General features: G+C 47.0%; 1 protein-coding gene across 3 annotated transcripts; it reads left to right on the top strand.

Moving 5' to 3' along the window:
• Window positions 1-171: 171 nt before the first annotated feature.
• Window positions 172-19,325, top strand: LOC135534204 (ectonucleoside triphosphate diphosphohydrolase 7-like). 3 transcript variants are annotated; one of them, XM_064961309.1, is made up of 13 exons: window positions 172-356; window positions 1,960-2,068; window positions 5,539-5,718; window positions 5,900-6,105; window positions 7,181-7,331; window positions 7,498-7,601; window positions 7,846-7,905; window positions 10,388-10,536; window positions 11,051-11,217; window positions 13,637-13,961; window positions 14,397-14,482; window positions 16,654-16,815; window positions 16,900-19,325. In XM_064961309.1, the coding sequence occupies exons 2-13, from the start codon at window positions 2,061-2,063 to the stop codon at window positions 17,114-17,116; spliced, it is 1,815 nt and encodes a 604-aa protein (XP_064817381.1). In that variant the 5' UTR covers window positions 172-356; window positions 1,960-2,060; the 3' UTR covers window positions 17,117-19,325. The 3 variants fall into 3 exon arrangements, with proteins under 3 accessions (XP_064817381.1, XP_064817370.1, XP_064817374.1); XM_064961298.1 differs by having other exon boundaries at window positions 10,385-10,536; XM_064961302.1 differs by having other exon boundaries at window positions 172-438; window positions 10,385-10,536.
• The last annotated feature ends 217 nt before the right edge of the window (window positions 19,326-19,542 follow it).

Here is a 19,542-nt window from a genome sequence, read left to right as displayed (position 1 = left end):
AAGAATGTAAATGTATGCAGATAAATAATATACATCAAAAGATACACAACAGCTATAGATTTTAAACTGACCAATATCAATATGTATTGGTCAAACATGAATGTACAAATCGCACGCACCACACGGGGGCATTATTCAGCCCATTGGACAGCGACGTGTTCCGTGACGTGTCCACGTCGGCTACCGGAAGCCACGTCATCTGATGGATTTAAAGCTTTTTATTTTATTTTGCTGGATAAAGATTAATCTCGTTCGAAGAAAATTGATTTTTGTCGTTAATCTGTGACTCAGGGGTAGGATCCACCGTGATTAAAACGACTGGTATGACGTGACGGCCAGCGTTAATTTGTATCAAAGTGAGTTTGGAACGGTGACAATGTCACAATGTATGACTATGTCTCGCCACCTGGCTACAGCTGTAACATTCACCGGAAGCCGGTTAGTTATCAGTATTGTTGTTCTAGTTTTAGTCAATCCAAATCGCTATGTTAATACAAATTCTCTGCACAGGCCACATATTCATTATTTGTTAAATTGCAGTCAGTGGGTGAATTGAGATTAGTTTAGCTTGTAGAGCTAACAATTTACTGGCAAGTAATACATCTTACATAACGTAAAACACTGTTTAAATTATATATTAACTCGTTGGCAGAGCAACCTGGACTCAGGGGTAGACGTAACATGTGGGGGGGATGTATTAATGTGTGGATGCCCATCATCCATTTCGTATTATATGTTACGAATTGCAATTCGTTAGCTAGGTGGCTAACGTTAGCTAGGCTCGAAGTTAGGCGTAAAGTTAAATGGTAAGTGGAAGGGTTAGCTAACATGCAAAGTAGCTAATGGTAGTAAGTACTTGCAAGGTTGCCTAAACATCAAACTGTTGCCCTGGTTTCTCCATGGATATTCCGTTTGAAAGAAGTCGCTGTAAAAAAGACTCCATAGTCTCTACAGGCCAGAATGTTGATTAAAACATGTATTTGAGGTTACTTTACAGGTTGTCCTTTTGTCGGAAAGTAGTGGTGATCAAATGCACACAGTAAAGTATTGTTAAATAAAATGCAATTGTTTTTGCGGCACTGGTAGGTTCTGTCATGTGTATTGTCCATCTCCTGACGCATGTCATGTGATGCACAACATTTTTATAGCCGAATGTAACCAAACATAGACCAAAGCACATTCCCTCACAATCAGCTGGAAGTGCTTGTGAAATTTGCCAGCTGATTGCGCGGGACAACATTCGGTCTGTGCTTGACATTTGGCCATTGTTGACATTTTGTGCAAGTTGCGTGCGAATTGCGTCTGCATTGAAAATACAAACTGATATACAGACCAGCGTACGGAGAGTCTAGTTTTAATAACACTACTTTGTACATATTTAGCCTCAGATTACCTTCTACATAAGGATAAATCAGCAGACAACAGGTAATGTACATTCAACTTAATTTTTTTCAACATTCTGACTTTGATGGGACTGTTCACAAAAAGTGAGCCTACATGTTAACGTCAGGAAAGGAGTTTACTTCTCGTATTCATAGAGGCTGAAGTTGTCCGTGATGAGATTCAAACGCACAACCTTTGGGTTGCTAGAAGTTCACGTTCTACGCCCACCCTGACCAACCACACTCTTTTCATTTTTTTCCTTATGTAACCCTACCAAACGTAACATATACTAATTTGAGTTGCCCAGATTTTCGTTTACTATGTTATGTCTAGTCTATGAGACCAGTCTGGGCAGAGGTAGGAGGGTGCGTTTCTATTGCACATGCATGTACTGTATCTATTCCTGTTGACACTGCTTTGAACTCAACACATCTAGCTAGTTGGCTGTTCCTTGGTGCCTCTGTGATTTACGAATGATAGGCCTAGCTACCTATGTTTCATGTCCACAACTAACTTGAAGGGATACGTGGTGACAGACTTTTCTTCCGGCGTGACTATCTCTGTCCTTCTCTCCAGATCACCAGGGGAAAGCAACACCTGGGTCCACGTAGTACGTTCCCAACCATGAGGAGGTGACAGCCAGATAACTCTGCTGCTAGGTCTTGCTGCTTGGACATATGGCAAGGTAACACACACTCTTTATTTGTGGGTTGTATTATTAGCCAATCAAGCTTGAATCTCCAGCCGCGTAGGATAACCATCCATTGAAATACAGAGATATGTCTAGAGCTGGACCAGGGGTGGTGTGTCTAGAGCTGGACCAGGGGTGGTGTGTCTAGAGCTGGACCAGGGGTGGTGTGTCTAGAGCTGGACCAGGGGTGGTGTGGCTAGAGCTGGACCAGGGGTGGTGTGTCTAGAGCTGGACCAGGGGTGGTGTGTCTAGAGCTGGACCAGGGGTGGTGTGTCTAGAGCTGGACATGGGGTGGTGTGTCTAGAGAGCTGGACCAGGGGTGGTGTGTCTAGAGCTGGACCAGGGGTGGTGTGTCTAGAGCTGGACCAGGGGTGGTGTGTCTAGAGCTGGACCAGGGGTGGTGTGTCTAGAGCTGGACCAGGGGTGGTGTGTCTAGAGCTGGACCAGGGGTGGTGTGTCTAGAGCTGGACCAGGGGTGGTGTGTCTAGAGAGCTGGACCAGGGGTGGTGTGTCTAGAGCTGGACCAGGGGTGGTGTGTCTAGAGAGCTGGACCAGGGGTGGTGTGTCTAGAGCTGGACCAGGGGTGGTGTGTCTAGAGCTGGACCAGGGGTGGTGTGTCTAGAGCTGGACCAGGGGTGGTGTGTCTAGAGCTGGACCAGGGGTGGTGTGTCTAGAGAGCTGGACCAGGGGTGGTGTGTCTAGAGCTGGACCAGGGGTGGTGTGTCTAGAGCTGGACCAGGGGTGGTGTGTCTAGAGCTGGACCAGGGGTGGTGTGTCTAGAGCTGGACCAGGGGTGGTGTGTCTAGAGCTGGACCAGGGGTGGTGTGTCTAGAGCTGGACCAGGGGTGGTGTGTCTAGAGCTGGACCAGGGGTGGTGTGTCTAGAGCTGGACCAGGGGTGGTGTGTCTAGAGCTGGACCAGGGGTGGTGTGTCTAGAGCTGGACCAGGGGTGGTGTGTCTAGAGCTGGACCAGGGGTGGTGTGTCTAGAGCTGGACCAGGGGTGGTGTGTCTAGAGCTGGACATGGGGTGGTGTGTCTGGAGAGAGCTGGACCAGGGGTGGTGTGTCTAGGAGCTGGACCAGGGGTGGTGTGTCTAGAGCTGGACCAGGGGTGGTGTGTCTAGAGCTGGACCGGGGTGGTGTGTCTAGAGGGACCGGGGTGGTGTGTCTAGAGCTGGACCAGGGACCAGTGGTGTGTCTAGAGAGCTGGACCAGGGGTGGTGTGTCTGGAGAGCTGGACCAGGGGTGGTGTGTCTAGAGCTGGACCAGGGGTGGTGTGTCTAGAGCTGGACCAGGGGTGGTGTGTCTGGACCAGGGGTGGTGTGTCTAGAGCTGGACCAGGGGTGGTGTGTCTAGAGAGCTGGACCAGGGGTGGTGTGTCTAGAGAGCTGGACCAGGGGTGGTGTGTCTAGAGCTGGACCAGGGGTGGTGTGTCTAGAGCTGGACCAGGGGTGGTGTGTCTAGAGAGCTGGACCAGGGGTGGTGTGTCTAGAGCTGGACCAGGGGTGGTGTGTCTAGAGAGCTGGACCAGGGGTGGTGTGTCTAGAGCTGGACCAGGGGTGGTGTGTCTAGAGCTGGACCGGGGGTGGTGTGTCTGGACCAGGGGTGGTGTGTCTAGAGCTGGACCAGGGGTGGTGTGTCTAGGCTGGAGGGGTGGTGTGTCTAGCTGGACCAGGGGTGGTGTGTCTAGAGCTGGACCAGGGGTGGTGTGTCTAGAGCTGGACCAGGGGTGGTGTGTCTAGAGCTGGACCAGGGGTGGTGAGCTGGACCAGGGGTGGTGTGTCTAGAGCTGGACCAGGGGGTGTGGTGGACCAGGGGTGGTGTGTCTAGAGCTGGACCAGGGGTGGTGTGTCTAGAGCTGGACCGGGGGTGGTGTGTCTAGAGAGCTGGACCGGGGGTGGTGTGTCTGGAGAGCTGGACCGGGGGTGGTGTGTCTGGAGAGCTGGACCGGGGTGGTGTGTCTGGAGGGGACCGGGGGTGGTGTGTCTGGAGAGCTGGACCGGGGGTGGTGTGTCTGGAGAGCTGGACCGGGGTGGTGTGTCTGGAGAGCTGGACCGGGGGTGGTGTGTCTGGAGAGCTGGACCGGGGGTGGTGTGTCTGGAGAGCTGGACCGGGGGTGGTGTGTCTGGAGAGCTGGACCGGGGTGGTGTGTCTGGAGAGCTGGACCGGGGTGGTGTGTCTGGAGAGCTGGACCGGGGGTGGTGTGTCTGGAGAGCTGGACCGGGGTGGTGTGTCTGGAGAGCTGGACCGGGGTGGTGTGTGGACTGGAGAGCTGGACCGGGGGTGGTGTGTCTGGAGAGCTGGACCGGGGGTGGTGTGTCTGGAGAGCTGGACCGGGGTGGTGTGTCTGGAGAGGGACCGGGGGTGGTGTGTCTGGAGAGCTGGACCGGGGTGGTGTGTCTGGAGAGCTGGACCGGGGTGGTGTGTCTGGAGAGCTGGACCGGGGGTGGTGTGTCTGGAGAGCTGGACCGGGGTGGTGTGTCTGGAGAGCTGGACCGGGGTGGTGTGTGGACCGGGGGTGGTGTGTCTGGAGAGCTGGACCGGGGTGGTGTGTCTGGAGAGCTGGACCGGGGTGGTGTGTCTGGAGAGCTGGACCGGGGGTGGTGTGTCTGGAGAGCTGGACCGGGGTGGTGTGTCTGGAGAGCTGGACCGGGGTGGTGTGTCTGGAGAGCTGGACCGGGGGTGGTGTGTCTGGAGAGCTGGACCGGGCGTGGTGTGTCTGGAGAGCTGGACCGGGGTGGTGTGTCTGGAGAGCTGGACCGGGGTGGTGTGTCTGGAGAGCTGGACCGGGGTGGTGTGTCTGGACCCGGGGTGGTGTGTCTGGAGAGCTGGACCGGGGTGGTGTGTCTGGAGAGCTGGACCGGGGGTGTGTCTGTGGAGCTGGACTGGTGTGTCTGGGGAGCTGGACCGGGGGTGGTGTGTCTGGGGAGCTGGACCGGGGGTGGTGTGTCTGGGGAGCTGGACCGGGGGTGGTGTGTCTGGAGAGCTGGACCGGGGGTGGTGTGTCTGGAGAGCTGGACCGGGGGTGGTGTGTCTGGAGAGCTGGACCGGGGGTGGTGTGTCTGGAGAGCTGGACCGGGGGTGGTGTGTCTGGAGAGCTGGACCGGGGGTGGTGTGTCTGGAGAGCTGGACCAGGGGTGGTGGATCAGGGAGGATAAAGAAAAATAGAACAAAAAGTGAATCGGCACACTGGTATAATAGTGTTCTCAAAGGACAACGTCTGGACCACAAACTGGTTGTTCTTCAGGAGGACCATGAGGCAACACACACTAACTGGACTGCTGTGTTCACGTGATGGCAGGATGTGAACTTCAGCATGTGTTTAGGTGAAGAGGTCTAATGTTTATGATTGTTTGAAATGTTACCATAGTGTTATGTTATACAGAACTAGCAATGCAATAACTGTCCATGCGTTATGTTGTAGTAGGCCATATCTATGAAAGTAATGAAAACCTCCTCCTCCAGGATCACTTTCTCATGCCTGCCAGCCTCCTGGTACTGCAGTGTGTCCTTGCTGTCTCTGGGTTGTGTGCCCAGGCAAAGGGCCTTCTTCCTGGTGTTCCTCACCTGCTCTGCCCTGGTTTTCCTGGGGGTCTACCAGACTGAGCTCTGGGGGCCCCAGCGCCACAGGGGACACGTCAACAAGTGAGTGAGACGTCAGATGAACGGACAGACAGAATGACAAAGAGAGAGCGAGAGACAAACAGACACACACACACCAGGCAAAGTGTTTGCACTGCACTACTACTAAGTCAACCCAGACTCTGCATTCATAGTGTATGGTGTCTAACATGTTTCTCCCTCCATCTCCCGCTATCACCCCTAGATACCTCTCATCTGTGGAGACCATGGAGGCTACTGATGTCACCAACGCAGCTCTAAACTACGGGATCGTGGTGGACTGCGGCAGCAGCGGCTCCAGGGTGTATGTGTACTACTGGCCCCCCCACCATGGAAACCTCCACACCCTGCTGGACATCAGGCAGATGAGGGACCACGACCGCCACCCTGTGGTCAAGAAGATCAAACCTGGTGAGGAAAGAGTGGGGGGGGGGGGGTACAGTAACAACAGCAGAGAACAACGGAACTGTTGAATGACCAGGAGAAAAGGATGTTATCCTCGCCAATGCCGTTGCCACATCACAGCAGAAACGATTTGTCTTTCCTCTGTCAGATGCCCCTCTACCTCTTTACCTCTGGTACAGGGAGAGGTAGCATACAGTAGCTAGTTACCGGTAACTGCCAAAATACAGGAAGCGCCAACAGAAAGTGTCTTAGTAGGGCTTTGAGCCGTTACAACTGCCAGAACAGATTCTACAATCTGTGTCGAACTTTTCTAGATCTTCCATTAGAAATTAATTCATTTGATGTTTTGGGTGGTGGTGGAAAATGCTGTCTCAGGTGCAGCCCAAGAATCTCCCATAAGTGTTCAATTGGGTTGAGATCTGAACACACACACACTTTAAACGCACTAAGCTCCTTTTGGACCCCTTTTTCTATGTCCCTGAGATCCTCTTTTTCTAGCCATGGTCGCCAAAATAATGAGCAACTCAGTGTTTTTCTACATGACCCTAAGCATGATGGGTTGTTAATTGCTTAATTAACTCAGGAACCACACTTGGGTGGAAGCACCTGCTTTCAGTATACTTTGTGTCCCCTCATTTACTCATGTCTTTACTTTTTGTTTTGGGAGTTCCTACATGTTCACCATGTAGGGGTGTGGCACCCCAGAAGAAGTTAGTTGTCATACAGTGTGGAGGGTTTCTACCTGTTTTCCCATGTTGTCAGGCCACATGTCCTCAACCTGCTCCTTATCTCAACATTCTTTCCATTACCCCCTATTGGCCTGATACCTGAACACACTGGGACCGGGACTGAGTGGGACCACAATTGCTAAGCCGCTAGCAGCTGCTTTGTTCCCACTAAATGAACTGTAGAATTGACAGAGAAATGGTGAATCTGCCCTGTTACACCCCAGCCAAGGCCACTGCCTCGTCCTCAACTCAGCTATCGCTGACCTCTCTCTTTTCTCTCTCTCTCTCTCTCTCGCTTTTCTCTCTCTCTCGCTTCTCTCTCTCTCTCGCTTTTCTCCCGCTTTTCTCTCTAGGTATTTCCACCATGGCGCTGAGCCCAGCCAAGGCCAGTGACTACCTCCACCCCCTCCTTTCCTTCGCTGCCACCCATGTCCCCAGGAAGAAACACAAGGAGACTCCTCTCTATATCCTCTGTACTGCTGGCATGAGGCTGCTGCCTGAGAGGTAGGCCTCAGCCCTCCACCTCCACTTTGTCAGGGTTCAAGGGTCAGCAGGGGGTCAAGCACAGGATCCCCCCCTAGAGATCTGTGGGAGGTTTAGAGCATTGATTTCAACATCTCTAACAGCGGTTTAAAAAGTGTTTATTTCTCCCCATGTCCCCCCCCCCCAGTCAGCAGGCTGCTATCCTGGAGGACCTGGTAAGAGATGTTCCAGTGGAGTTTGACTTCCTGTTCTCCAGCTCCCATGCAGAGGTGATCTCTGGGAAACAGGAAGGTGAGACAGAGAGCTGTGGGCCTGATGGGAATATGGTACAGTTATACCTAGACACTGGTCGGTTCCTGGGATCACCCAAACATAAACTGTATGCATGCACCACTAAGTGGCTTTGGATAAAAGTGCCTGCTGAATGTGTATATACTGGTGCGAAAAGACCAAATGGTGTAATTGAACTAATATACTGCACCTGTCCTCTGTGTGCTTTGTGGCGTTAATGTTAACACTGCCTTTCTGCCCGCAGGTGTGTATGCATGGATTGGTATTAACTTTGTGTTGGGACGCTTTGACCATGCCGAGTACGGTGAGTGTGAGGTTATGGCTTGTGAGGTTATGGCGTTGATGATACCGCTTGTTTGTCCACTGCAAAGGATGAGGCTGGATTTTGTATAGAGTTATGGCTTAGCTGTAGGCCTGAAACATGTCGTTAGCCACCATTTTATAGGGCGTTAGATGCCGTACATGGCGGCTATACCCATGTCTCAAGGCGAGGTTAAGGCCTTCGCAAACGACCATTTTGAGCCATGTTATGACACGATTTTGCCGTCCCAAACAAAATGGCCACGTCGTGGGCAAATTCTTAGGTTGTAAACGATTATCGTCCGTCTTGGCTCAGTCAGTGCGACCGGGTCTAGTAAGTAACGCCACGTGCAGTCGTAGGCTCTGACAAAGTTCCAGCAGTGTCAGAATTGATTTGCCTTTATCGTATAGTGTGGCTGGTGTTACGAGCCGATCCCGGTGACTGACCAATAGGAACGCGGCCGGCACGGAGTATGCACACAACAGGATTATTGTGAATGTTCAGATTAATATAATAGTTTGATCTAAACGTTTAGCCTCCATGCGCTGCAAGAAGAACGGTTTTCCTGATCGTCCTGTTTACATGGACACATCTGAAATCAGACAACCTGATGGCCATTTATCAATCAAAATAAACCTACCACAGTGACCATGTTATTTTGGATAAGCCTATTTGATTCTGAGTTCAGACGTATAAAGTTTGTATGTGAAAAGTATGTCTAAGATGCATAGGGGGAGAGCCAGGGCGAAAGGAAGGCACCCATTTGCTCAGATAACACAGAAGCTAGAATGACGCGGTGAAGTCCGCAGGTTCCCAATGCAGAGGAGGAACTCCGCAAAAAAAACAGCCCGGTCCGAACATGTTTCCCGAGTTATGAACAAAAAGTGGTTTTGAGTGACGTTTCAAAATACCGACCCGGAAGTGTTTTCCGGCTGTGGAGTTGTTTAGGGGTTTTAAGGTTCCAAACATTCATTTTTCTCCACCAATCTAGTGACTAAATGACATCACAGGTTCCAAGTATCATGCTAGCTCGTCTTGTGTGTACGCCTGGGAGAAGTTACAGGAGAGAAGGGTGGGACCAAAGTAACACAACGTAAACTGATGACCTGGAATAAGATCAACTCCACTTCTAAGCACGGGCCATTGTCTCATCTCCCTCTCGTTCATATTGATTTTATAATGTCAGCAAAACATTAACGTGACGGAATGTTTGCAAATGATATGACATCATTACAATTCTGCCTTAATAAATTGACTTGACAGATCAGCTTTTCACAAACTTTTATCGGCAGGTTAGTGGTTAAAAATATATATCTTATATATATTCTGGTGGTCAGTTACCTTCTGTCAAGCCGTGGAAATGTGATGAGCAGGATGATTTTGCTGTTTTGTGAAGAGAAAGAAGTGGTTTATTCTATCAAGACACGAGACGCGCGCCTGACCAGGACCGCTGCAGCGCACCTGATTGGTAGAGCTAATCATGAATAGCCAGTGATTATTGTGAACATCTCCTACTACGTACCATTAAAGTGAGATGAGAAAATGATGGTTAATATAGCTATTATGTGATCCATTTTAGTCCCATTTGTAGTATTGTGGTTGGTGAATTTTCAGAAATGACGAACCTATAGCATTAATTATTCAAATCGACACAAACATGAAATGATGTCGGATGGTACATTTGTTGAAAGTAACGTGGCAAACTAGGAACATGGAGATACTGTAGATATTGTTGAAAGTAACGTGGCAAACTAGGAACATGGAGATACTGTAGATATTGTTGAAAGTAACGTGACAAACTAGGAACATGGAGATACTGTAGACATTGTTGAAAGTAACGTGACAAACTAGGAACATGGAGATACTGTAGACATTGTGCGCTTCTCGCCAGCTGTTATTTCCGTCCCAAAGCGGTGTTCCTCCCTCCCTGTTGGCAGGTACAAAAGTAACGTTGCCGTAGTTCTGTGTTCTGTCTATTTAATTTCAACTCATTTACCCTCGAAGTGCTATTACAGTTGCTAATGGTAGAGGACATGTATAAGTTGTGTGTCATAAAATATGGTGTCTCTCACTCTGTCGATCTCTGAGTAATTAGGGAAAAAAACAGCGTTACTTTCATCCCAGTTCTCCCTTTCAGTTTTCACTGACTCACTTCACTCACATGCACAGATCAAATACAGAACTGAAGCAAGTTGTCAAATCTGTCCAGGATGATCAATATTTTTATTTGGTAACATTGCGCAGTGTGACATGATAATTGTAAAAGACTGAATAAAAGACTAGCTAATTATGATGATGAACCAGATTTGACAGCATCTGATTGCTTGTTTGCCAAAGGGTGATGCCATGGTTTGTGTATATGGACATTTTTGATCAGACTGGGTAAAACATGTAGGTTGATCATTCATACCTTTTTACTTAAGTACCTACATCTGACCGGTTACCCATCGTTGACCTGACACTCAATTCTCCATTTTCCTAGAAGATGATGCAATGGTGGAGGTCACTACAGGGTCACAGAACCATCACCCAATTAGCCGGCGGCGTACAGTGGGCATCATGGACATGGGCGGAGCCTCGCTGCAGATAGCCTATGAGGTGCCTAGCGCGGTCCACTTCAGTTCACCTGAACAGGTAAGGAAGGATCCAGCTGAGCACTCGTATTCTCATTGTATTTGTGTGGTATGACTGGTTGTTGTGTATACTGGTAGGCCTGATGATAGGGTTTAGTAAACCACACCATGTATTGGAGATAATGTCTTTGTCCTGATTCTCCACACCAGGGTCGTATTCATTAGGGCACACCGTAGCGAAACGTTTTGTAACGGAAAAAAGAACATGAGCATTTCATATTGGACACATACAGGTAGTCCTTCCCTGTTTCCATGTGTTTTCTTCCATTTGGTGCCTTTATGAATCTCCCATTTATCGCAAATAATAATAACGCCAAGATCTTTACAAAGCTATTATTCAAGGAGTAGGGTGAAGTTGCTACTGATCTTGGGCCAGTTTATCATTTTCCCCACTAAGGGTTAAGGTTAGGATTGGGAAGGGGAAGCTGACTAGATGGGTACCCAGGGGAAACTTCACCCCAGAGCATGATTTTATGGTTGAAGTCATGTATGTGGTTCTCTGTCTCCCTCTACAGGAGGAGTCGGGTAAGAGCCTGCTGGCAGAGTTTAACCTGGGCTGTGATTCAGAGCACACGCAGCACGTCTACCGTGTATATGTCACCACATTCCTGGGCTTCGGGGGGAACATGGCTCGACAGCGCTACGAAGACCAGCTGGTCAACTCCACCATCACCAAGAACAGGTAGACACACACACACACAGTGCCTATTCAGACCCCTTGGCTTTTGTTGTCTTCATCAATCTACACACACCCCATAATGATAAAGCAAACGCGTTTAAAAAAAATCAGTGGCGTAAAGCACTTAAGTAAAGATACCCCAAAAAACTACTTAAGTTGTACTTTAAAGTGTCTGTACTTTACTCGACTTTTATATTTTTAAACTACTTACACTTTTATTTCACTACATTTCTAAAGAAAATAATGTACTTTTTACTCCAAACATTTTCCCTGACACCCAAAAGTTTATTACATTTAGAAAATGATCCAATTCACACACTTATCAAGAGAACATCCCTGGTCATCCCTACTGCCTCTTATCTGACGGACTCACTAAACACACATGCTTCATTTGTAAATGATGTTGGAGTGTTGGAGTCTGCCCCTGGCTACCCTTAAAGAAAGAAATGGTGCTTGTCTGGTATGCTTAATATAAGGAATCTGAAATGATTTATGTTTTTACTTTTGAGAAGTATATTTAAAACCCAAATAATTTTAGACTTTTCCTCTAGTATTTTACTAGTTGACTGAACTTTTACTTGAGTCATTTTCTATTAACTTCTTCACTTATAGTATGACAATTGGGTACTTTTTCTACCACTGTAAAAAATAAAAAACATCACATTTACATAAGTATTCAGACCCTTTACTCAGTACTTTGTTGAAGCACCTTTGGCAGCAGTTACAGCCTTCTTGGGTATGACTCTACAAGCTTGGCACACCTATATTTTGGGAGTTTTCCCATTCTTCTCTGCAGATCCTCTCAAGCTCTGTCAGGTTGAATGGGGAGCGTTGTTGCGCAGCTATTTTCAGGTCTCTCCAGAGATGATCGGGTTCAAGTCTGAACTCTGGCTGGGCCACTCAAGGACATTCAGAGACTTGTCCAGAAGCCACTCCTGCTTTGTCTTTACTGTGTGCTCAGGGTCGTTTTTCTTTAACCATTATTTAACTCGGCAAGTCAGTTCAATACTGCAAAGTCAGTTAAGAACAAATTGTTATTTACAATGATGACCCCGGCCAAACCCTGACGAAGCTGCCCTATGGGACTCCCAATCACGGCCGGATATGATGCAGCCTGGATTTGAACCCGGTACTGCAGTGACTCCTCTTGAACTGAGATGCGGTATCTTAGACCACTGCGCCACTCGTTGTCCTCTTGGAAGGTGAAACTTCGCCTCAGTCTGAGGTCCTAAGTGCTCTAAAGCAGGTTTTCATTAAGGATCTCTCTGTACTTTTCTCTGTTTATCTTTGCCTTGATCCTGACTGGTCTCCCAGTCCCTGCTGCTGAAAAACATCCCCACAGCATGATGCTGCCACCACCATTCTTCACCGTAGGGATGGTGCCGGGTTTCCTCCAGACGTGACACTTGGCATTCAGGCTGAAAAGTTCAATCTTGGTTTCATCAGACCAGAGAATCTTGTTTCTCATGGTCTTGAGAGTCTTTAGGTGCCTTTTGGCAAACTCCCAGTGGGCTACTGAGGAGTGACTTCTGTCTAGCCAGTCTACTATAAAGGCCTGATTGGTGGAGTGCTGCAGAGATGGTTGTCCTTCTGGAAGGTTCTCCCATCTCCAGAGAGGAACTCTAGAGTTCTTGGTCACCTCCCTGACCAAGGCCTTTCTCCCCTGATGGCTCAGTTTGGCGGGGCGGCCAGCTCTAGGAAGAGTCTTGGTGTTTCTAAGTTTGTTCCATTTTAAGAATGATGGAGGCCACTGTGTTTTTGGGGACCTTCAATGCTGCAGACATTTTTTTTGGTGCCCTTCCACAGATCTGTGACTCGACACAATCCTTTCTCGGAGCTCTGCTGGCAATTCCTTGGATCTCTTGTCTTGGTTTTTGCTCTGACATGCACTGTCAACTCTGGGACCTTATATAGACAGGTGTGTGCCTTTCCAAATCATGTCCAATCAATTGAATTGACCACAGGTGGACTCCAAGTTGTAGAAACATCTCGATTATGATCAATGGAAACAGGATGCACCTGAGCTCAATTTTGAGTCTCATAGCAAAGGTTCTGAATACTATTTCTGTTTTTTTAAATTTAATACATTTGCAAACATTTCTAAAACCCTGTTTTCACTTTGTCATTATGGGGTATTGTGTGTAGATTGCTGAGTGTAAAAAATTAGAATAAGTCTAATGTGACAAAATATGGAAAAAGGCAAGGGGTCTGAATACTTACCAAAGGCACTGTACATACATGCATACATACATACACAAAGGCACACGCATATACAGACACATTCACACTTGCATAAACAGAGGGTCACATTCTTAAATTCATCACCTTCCTACAATTTCATCTCAACACCTTGAGTCTGAGAACTCAATGATTGATTGATAAACTGACTATCCCTTCGTGTCACTTCCTGGTTGTCCTTCAGGCTGACAGGCGATCAGACAGGCATGATGGAAGCCACACCCCTTGCGGACCCATGCCTCCCTGTCGGCCTATCAGATGTGGTGCGTCGGGACGGCCGTGCGGTCCACCTGAGAGGGCAGGGGGACTGGGCGCGGTGCCAGGGGGCAGTCAGGCCTTTCCTGGGTCTCCACAACGGCACCATGGGATCCCCCAGGGGGGTGTACCAGGCCCCCATCGACTACAGCAACTCAGAGTTCTACGGCTTCTCTGAGTTCTTCTACTGCACCGAGGATGTACTGAGGATGGGGGGACCGTACGACAGCGCTAAGTACTCTAAGGCTGCCACGGTAACCACAGCTCATCATTCTAGAACTTATCATGATCAGATATTCTAGACCTGGGATTCCTCTGTCATTACGTAGGCAGGTTAGGTTTCTCCTCACCTAGCCCTCTTGTTCTTGATTTTTAATTATTAATATTTTATTTAAAGTCTGGTTTCAACAAAAAAAAAATCCTTGGAAGATGCCTTTCTGTGCACTGCCTAAAAAATATAAGGGGAAATATTGGTTTTGTGAAAGGCAAGAAAATTACTTTAGTCATTCTCTTCAAGTTAGCCTGGTACCCGTCTGTTTGTGTCGTCACGCCACTCCTTGTCAGGTTTGGCATGACGAGGAGTTGGAACGATAGCACAAACAGGTCTGGGAACAGGCTGTCTTTTAAGCTCTTATATCGCCAAGAGATCTTTCCAGGAGGTAACTACGTTCTCTCCTGTCTGTCTGCAGGACTATTGTGCCACCAAGTGGTCAACCCTCACCAAGCGTCTGGACAGCAAGCTGTTCTCTAAACAAGCAGACTCCTCCAGACTGAAGTAAGAAACCCTTCAACCCAGTTACCCAGGCTACCTCTGTACTCAATATGTCTAGTAGATATTCATCTACTACCATCTGTAACCCCAGTTACCCAGTCTACCTCTGTACTCAATATGTCTAGTAGATATTCATCTACTACCATCTGTAACCCCAGTTACCTAGTCTACCTCTGTACTCAATATGTCTAGTAGATATTCATCTACTACCATCTGTAACCCCAGTTACCCAGTCTACCGCTGTACTCAATATGTCTAATAGATATTCATCTACTACCATCTGTAACCCCAGTTACCCAGTCTACCTCTGTACTCAATATGTCTAATAGATATTCATCTACTACCATCTGTAACCCCAGTTACCCAGTCTACCTCTGTACTCAATATGTCTAATAGATATTCATCTACTACCATCTGTAACCCCAGTTACCCAGTCTACCGCTGTACTCAATATGTCTAATAGATATTCATCTACTACCATCTGTAACCCCAGTTACCCAGTCTACCTCTGTACTCAATATGTCTAGTAGATATTCATCTAGTACCATCTGTAACCCCAGTTACCCAGTCTACCTCTGTACTCAATATGTCTAGTAGATATTCATCTACTACCATCTGTAACCCCAGTTACCCAGTCTACCTCTGTACTCAATATGTCTAGTAGATATTCATCTACTACCATCTGTAACCCCAGTTACCCAGTCTACCTCTGTACTCAATATGTCTAGTAGATATTCATCTGTAACCCCAGTTACCCAGTCTACCTCTGTACTCAATATGTCTAATAGATATTCATCTACTACCATCTGTAACCCCAGTTACCCAGTCTACCGCTGTACTCAATATGTCTAGTAGATATTAATCTGTAACCCCAGTTACCCAGTCTACCTCTGTACTCAATATGTCTAATAGATATTCATCTACTACCATCTGTAACCCCAGTTACCCAGTCTACCTCTGTACTCAATATGTCTAATAGATATTCATCTACTACCATCTGTAACCCCAGTTACCCAGTCTACCTCTGTACTCAATATGTCTAATAGATATTCATCTACTACCATCTGTAACCCCAGTTACCCAGTCTACCTCTGTACTCAATATGTCTAATAGATATTCATCTACTACCATCTGTAACCCCAGTTACCCAGTCTACCTCTGTACTCAATATGTCTAATAGATATTCATCTACTACCATCTGTAACCCCAGTTACCCAGTCTACCTCTGTACTCAATATGTCTAGTAGATATTCATCTACTACCATCTGTAACCCCAGTTACCCAGTCTACCTCTGTACTCAATATGTCTAGTAGATATTAATCTGTAACCCCAGTTACCCAGTCTACCTCTGTACTCAATATGTCTAATAGATATTCATCTACTACCATCTGTAACCCCAGTTACCCAGTCTACCTCTGTACTCAATATGTCTAGTAGATATTCATCTACTACCATCTGTAACCCCAGTTACCCAGTCTACCGCTGTACTCAATATGTCTAGTAGATATTAATCTGTAACCCCAGTTACCCAGTCTACCTCTGTACTCAATATGTCTAATACATATTCATCTACTACCATCTGTAACCCCAGTTACCCAGTCTACCTCTACTCAATATGTCTAGTAGATATTAATCTGTAACCCCAGTTACCCAGTCTACCTCTGTACTCAATATGTCTAATAGATATTCATCTACTACCATCTGTAACCCCAGTTACCCAGTCTACCTCTGTACTCAATATGTCTAGTAGATATTCATCTACTACCATCTGTAACCCCAGTTACCCAGTCTACCTCTGTACTCTATGTCTAGTAGATATTCATCTACTACCATCTGTAACCCCAGTTACCCAGTCTACCTCTGTACTCAATATGTCTAATAGATATTCATCTACTACCATCTGTAACCCCAGTTACCCAGTCTACCTCTGTACTCAATATGTCTAATAGATATTCATCTACTACCATCTGTAACCCCAGTTACCCAGTCTACCTCTGTACTCAATATGTCTAGTAGATATTAATCTGTAACCCCAGTTACCCAGTCTACCTCTGTACTCAATATGTCTAATAGATATTCATCTACTACCATCTGTCTGGAAATGCCTATGTAATACAAATGTAATGCGTATTGTGCATACCTCACCTCATCAACCACCTCTCTCCCTGCCCAGGTACCAGTGTTTTAAGTCAGCCTGGATGTTCCAGGTGCTCCACTCAGGCTTCAGGTTCCCTAAGGACTACCCCAGCCTGAAGACTGCTCAGCTGGTCTATGACAAGGAGGTGCAGTGGACCCTGGGAGCCATCCTGTTTAAGACGCGCTTCCTGCCTCTCAGGTCAGTAGGCACTTCTTGTGTGTGTCTGTCCGTCTGTGTCTGTCTGTTATTAATCCATCTCTCTCTCTCTAATCTCTCTAACAGGGACCTCCAGGCAGAGTCATTTAAACAGGGCCACTCCAACTGGCTGCGTTCCTCCTTCGTCTACAACCACTACCTGTTTTTTGCCTGTATCCTGGTGGTCCTGCTGGCCATTCTGCTGTACATCCTCCGCCTCCGCAGGATCCACCAGCGAGAACAGAGGCAGGCAGAGGCCCTGGACCTGCTCTGGGTGGAGGAGGGGGAGGCTCTTCTGGCCTGATCCAGGATCAGTTTAGACTCTGAATCTTTCTTGACCCGAGGCCTTGGGTGTGGGGGGGTAACTGATCTAGGATGAGTCGAGATGCTCTCAGTAACTGGTGTTCATAGCCTGGTATGCACAGCTCTAGGACCAACCTTTCACCCTCTGAGTTGTAGGCTTGACTGGTGCTCTATTTGTTAAGAGGCACTGATCTAGGAGCAGATTATCAACCGCAAATCATAACCTTGACTGGGACCAACGCCCTGTTGGGACAATGATCTAGGACCAGCTTAGTCACGCTGAATCATAACGTTGACTATTGGCTAGAAATGCAATAGCAACGTCATCCTACAACGAAGGTTTTAATTATGGGGGTGCTGGACACTCCTGTTTTTTTTACAAATCTTTACACTGCAGATATCAACGTTGACCTGACCGTGAGCACCCTCGTAAAACAGAAAATATCAACCAAGGTCCAAATCACTATTTATAGTAACATCCGAGTGTTGATGTAAACATAAGTAGGAGGGGCCATGGAACCAGAACCTTCAAAAGGGGGAGGAGAATTGCAGGATGTGGGCGAAACATCATGAAGGGAGAACTCGATCGTTAAAACAATGAAACAGGAGAATCCCAACAGGTGAATGACTGAGGACCGAGCCATTCTATTTCTATTGTAGATAATTCACTGTTGCAGAGGGACCACTGTGTTGGCCATTTTGTGTGAAGGAAGGTGAGGCTTGCCGTCTGAGGCTGAAGAAGCCCTTAACCACAGATCTAGAATCAAGTAACCTTCTCCTAATCCTAACCTTAACCATGAGGGGGATGCAGATCAAATCTGACCCTGTATCTGTGGTTAGTGCTAACTTCTAGCTACTCTTTGATGAAAAGGGTGCCTCTATGATTGTCTGTTTTGGACAGTATTGTAACCATTATGATAGAAACTATCTGACCAGTATACTTCCTGTAAATCTCACAAACAGGAAGTGCATTAATTCCTTAATAATCCCACTGTGGGAATGCTTTTGTATTGACAAACTACAATGAGGAATCAAACATGGGGTGGCAGGTAGCCTAGTGGTTAGAGCGTTGGGTCAGGAACTGAAAGGTTGCTTGATCGAATCCCCGAGCTGACAAGGTAAAAATCTTGTCGTTCTGCCCCTGAACAAGACAGTTAACTCGGATTTCGATTTAGGCAGCCCCCCGTACCTCTCTGATTCAGAGGGGTTGGGTACAGAGGTAGACTTAAATGTGGAAGACATTTCAGTTGAATGCATTCTGTTGTACAACTGACTAGGTATCACCTTTCCCTTCTCAAACAATTTATTACAGGGGTTCATTGAATGTCCTTCTTAACGTTTTTAAACTGTTTGTTTTGGTGCTGGGAACAGATTGTTCTGAGCCAGTTATGTTGATGACAAGCTAGGAGTGAAACGGGTTGTCAGTGTTTAATGGATTGTAGTTGATGCCTTCTGATTGCATTGTGTTGAACTGTGGTACGCGCACACGCGCACACACACACACACACACACACAAACACACAACTGAACTCCAAGTTGTGTGTTACGATGGGTCTATGTCAGACTGTCAATGTCAGTTACCACCAGCTCCTCACCTGCCCTGTACTGTAAATATCCAATCAGACATCACTATCAGTCTGCTCTACTCCTCTTGATAATATTGGGAGGTATTGCCGTTGTTAATGAGATGCATTGAATTGCTAATCAAAGGAGCTATCTTGTTATTTTGAAGCTGTATAATTTGAGTCGTCACAATGCAAGTGGAAGTGTAGCGTCGGTGATTTTAATGTCAATTCATCACACTTCCTTTTGGCTTTGGACTGTTTCTCCGGCTGAACCCTTCAGTGCAGCATTTGAATGGGGTCTTATACCTTCCCTCGGTTTGACCCGTTTCTTTTGTTGTTCAAATCTACAAGAGGAAGGGGCCTCTAATTGTTGCCGCTCTATTTTGAATTTTGACTCTTCCTAAAGAAGGACCAATGATCAACTGGACCGAGGTTGTGTTCCAAATGGCACCCTATTCCCTATATAGTGCACTACTTTAGAGCAGGTCCCATTAGGGCTTGGGTTAAAAGTATTGCACAATGTAGTAAATAGGGTGCCATTTGGGACATAATCCTAACTGTCTTGTCGGTCTCTTATTGAGGAAAAATAACTACATGGATGTGGAAAACAAACATCTGTTTTAAATAAATCAATGTTTTAAAACATGTTGCTTCTCTTTGGGTACTTTCTCTTGGTACATGTTTAGGGCCAGGGTTGCCTTGATTAGTGCACATAGTAGCAAAAATGTTTTGCAATGGAAAACCAAGTTTTCTTATTGAACAAGTTCAGGTAGTCCCTCCCTGTTTCATTCCATTTCTTCTGTTTGGTGCCGAGTGTATATGACTGAGCTGGTTTAGCAGGTCTTGGTAACGTGTGTCAATG

The sequence above is a fragment of the Oncorhynchus masou genome, chromosome 5, assembly GCF_036934945.1.
Source record: "Oncorhynchus masou masou isolate Uvic2021 chromosome 5, UVic_Omas_1.1, whole genome shotgun sequence".
Lineage (NCBI taxonomy): Eukaryota > Metazoa > Chordata > Actinopteri > Salmoniformes > Salmonidae > Oncorhynchus > Oncorhynchus masou.
The sequence above is the reverse complement of the archived record's forward strand: the minus strand, read 5'-3'. Positions and strand labels throughout refer to the sequence as shown.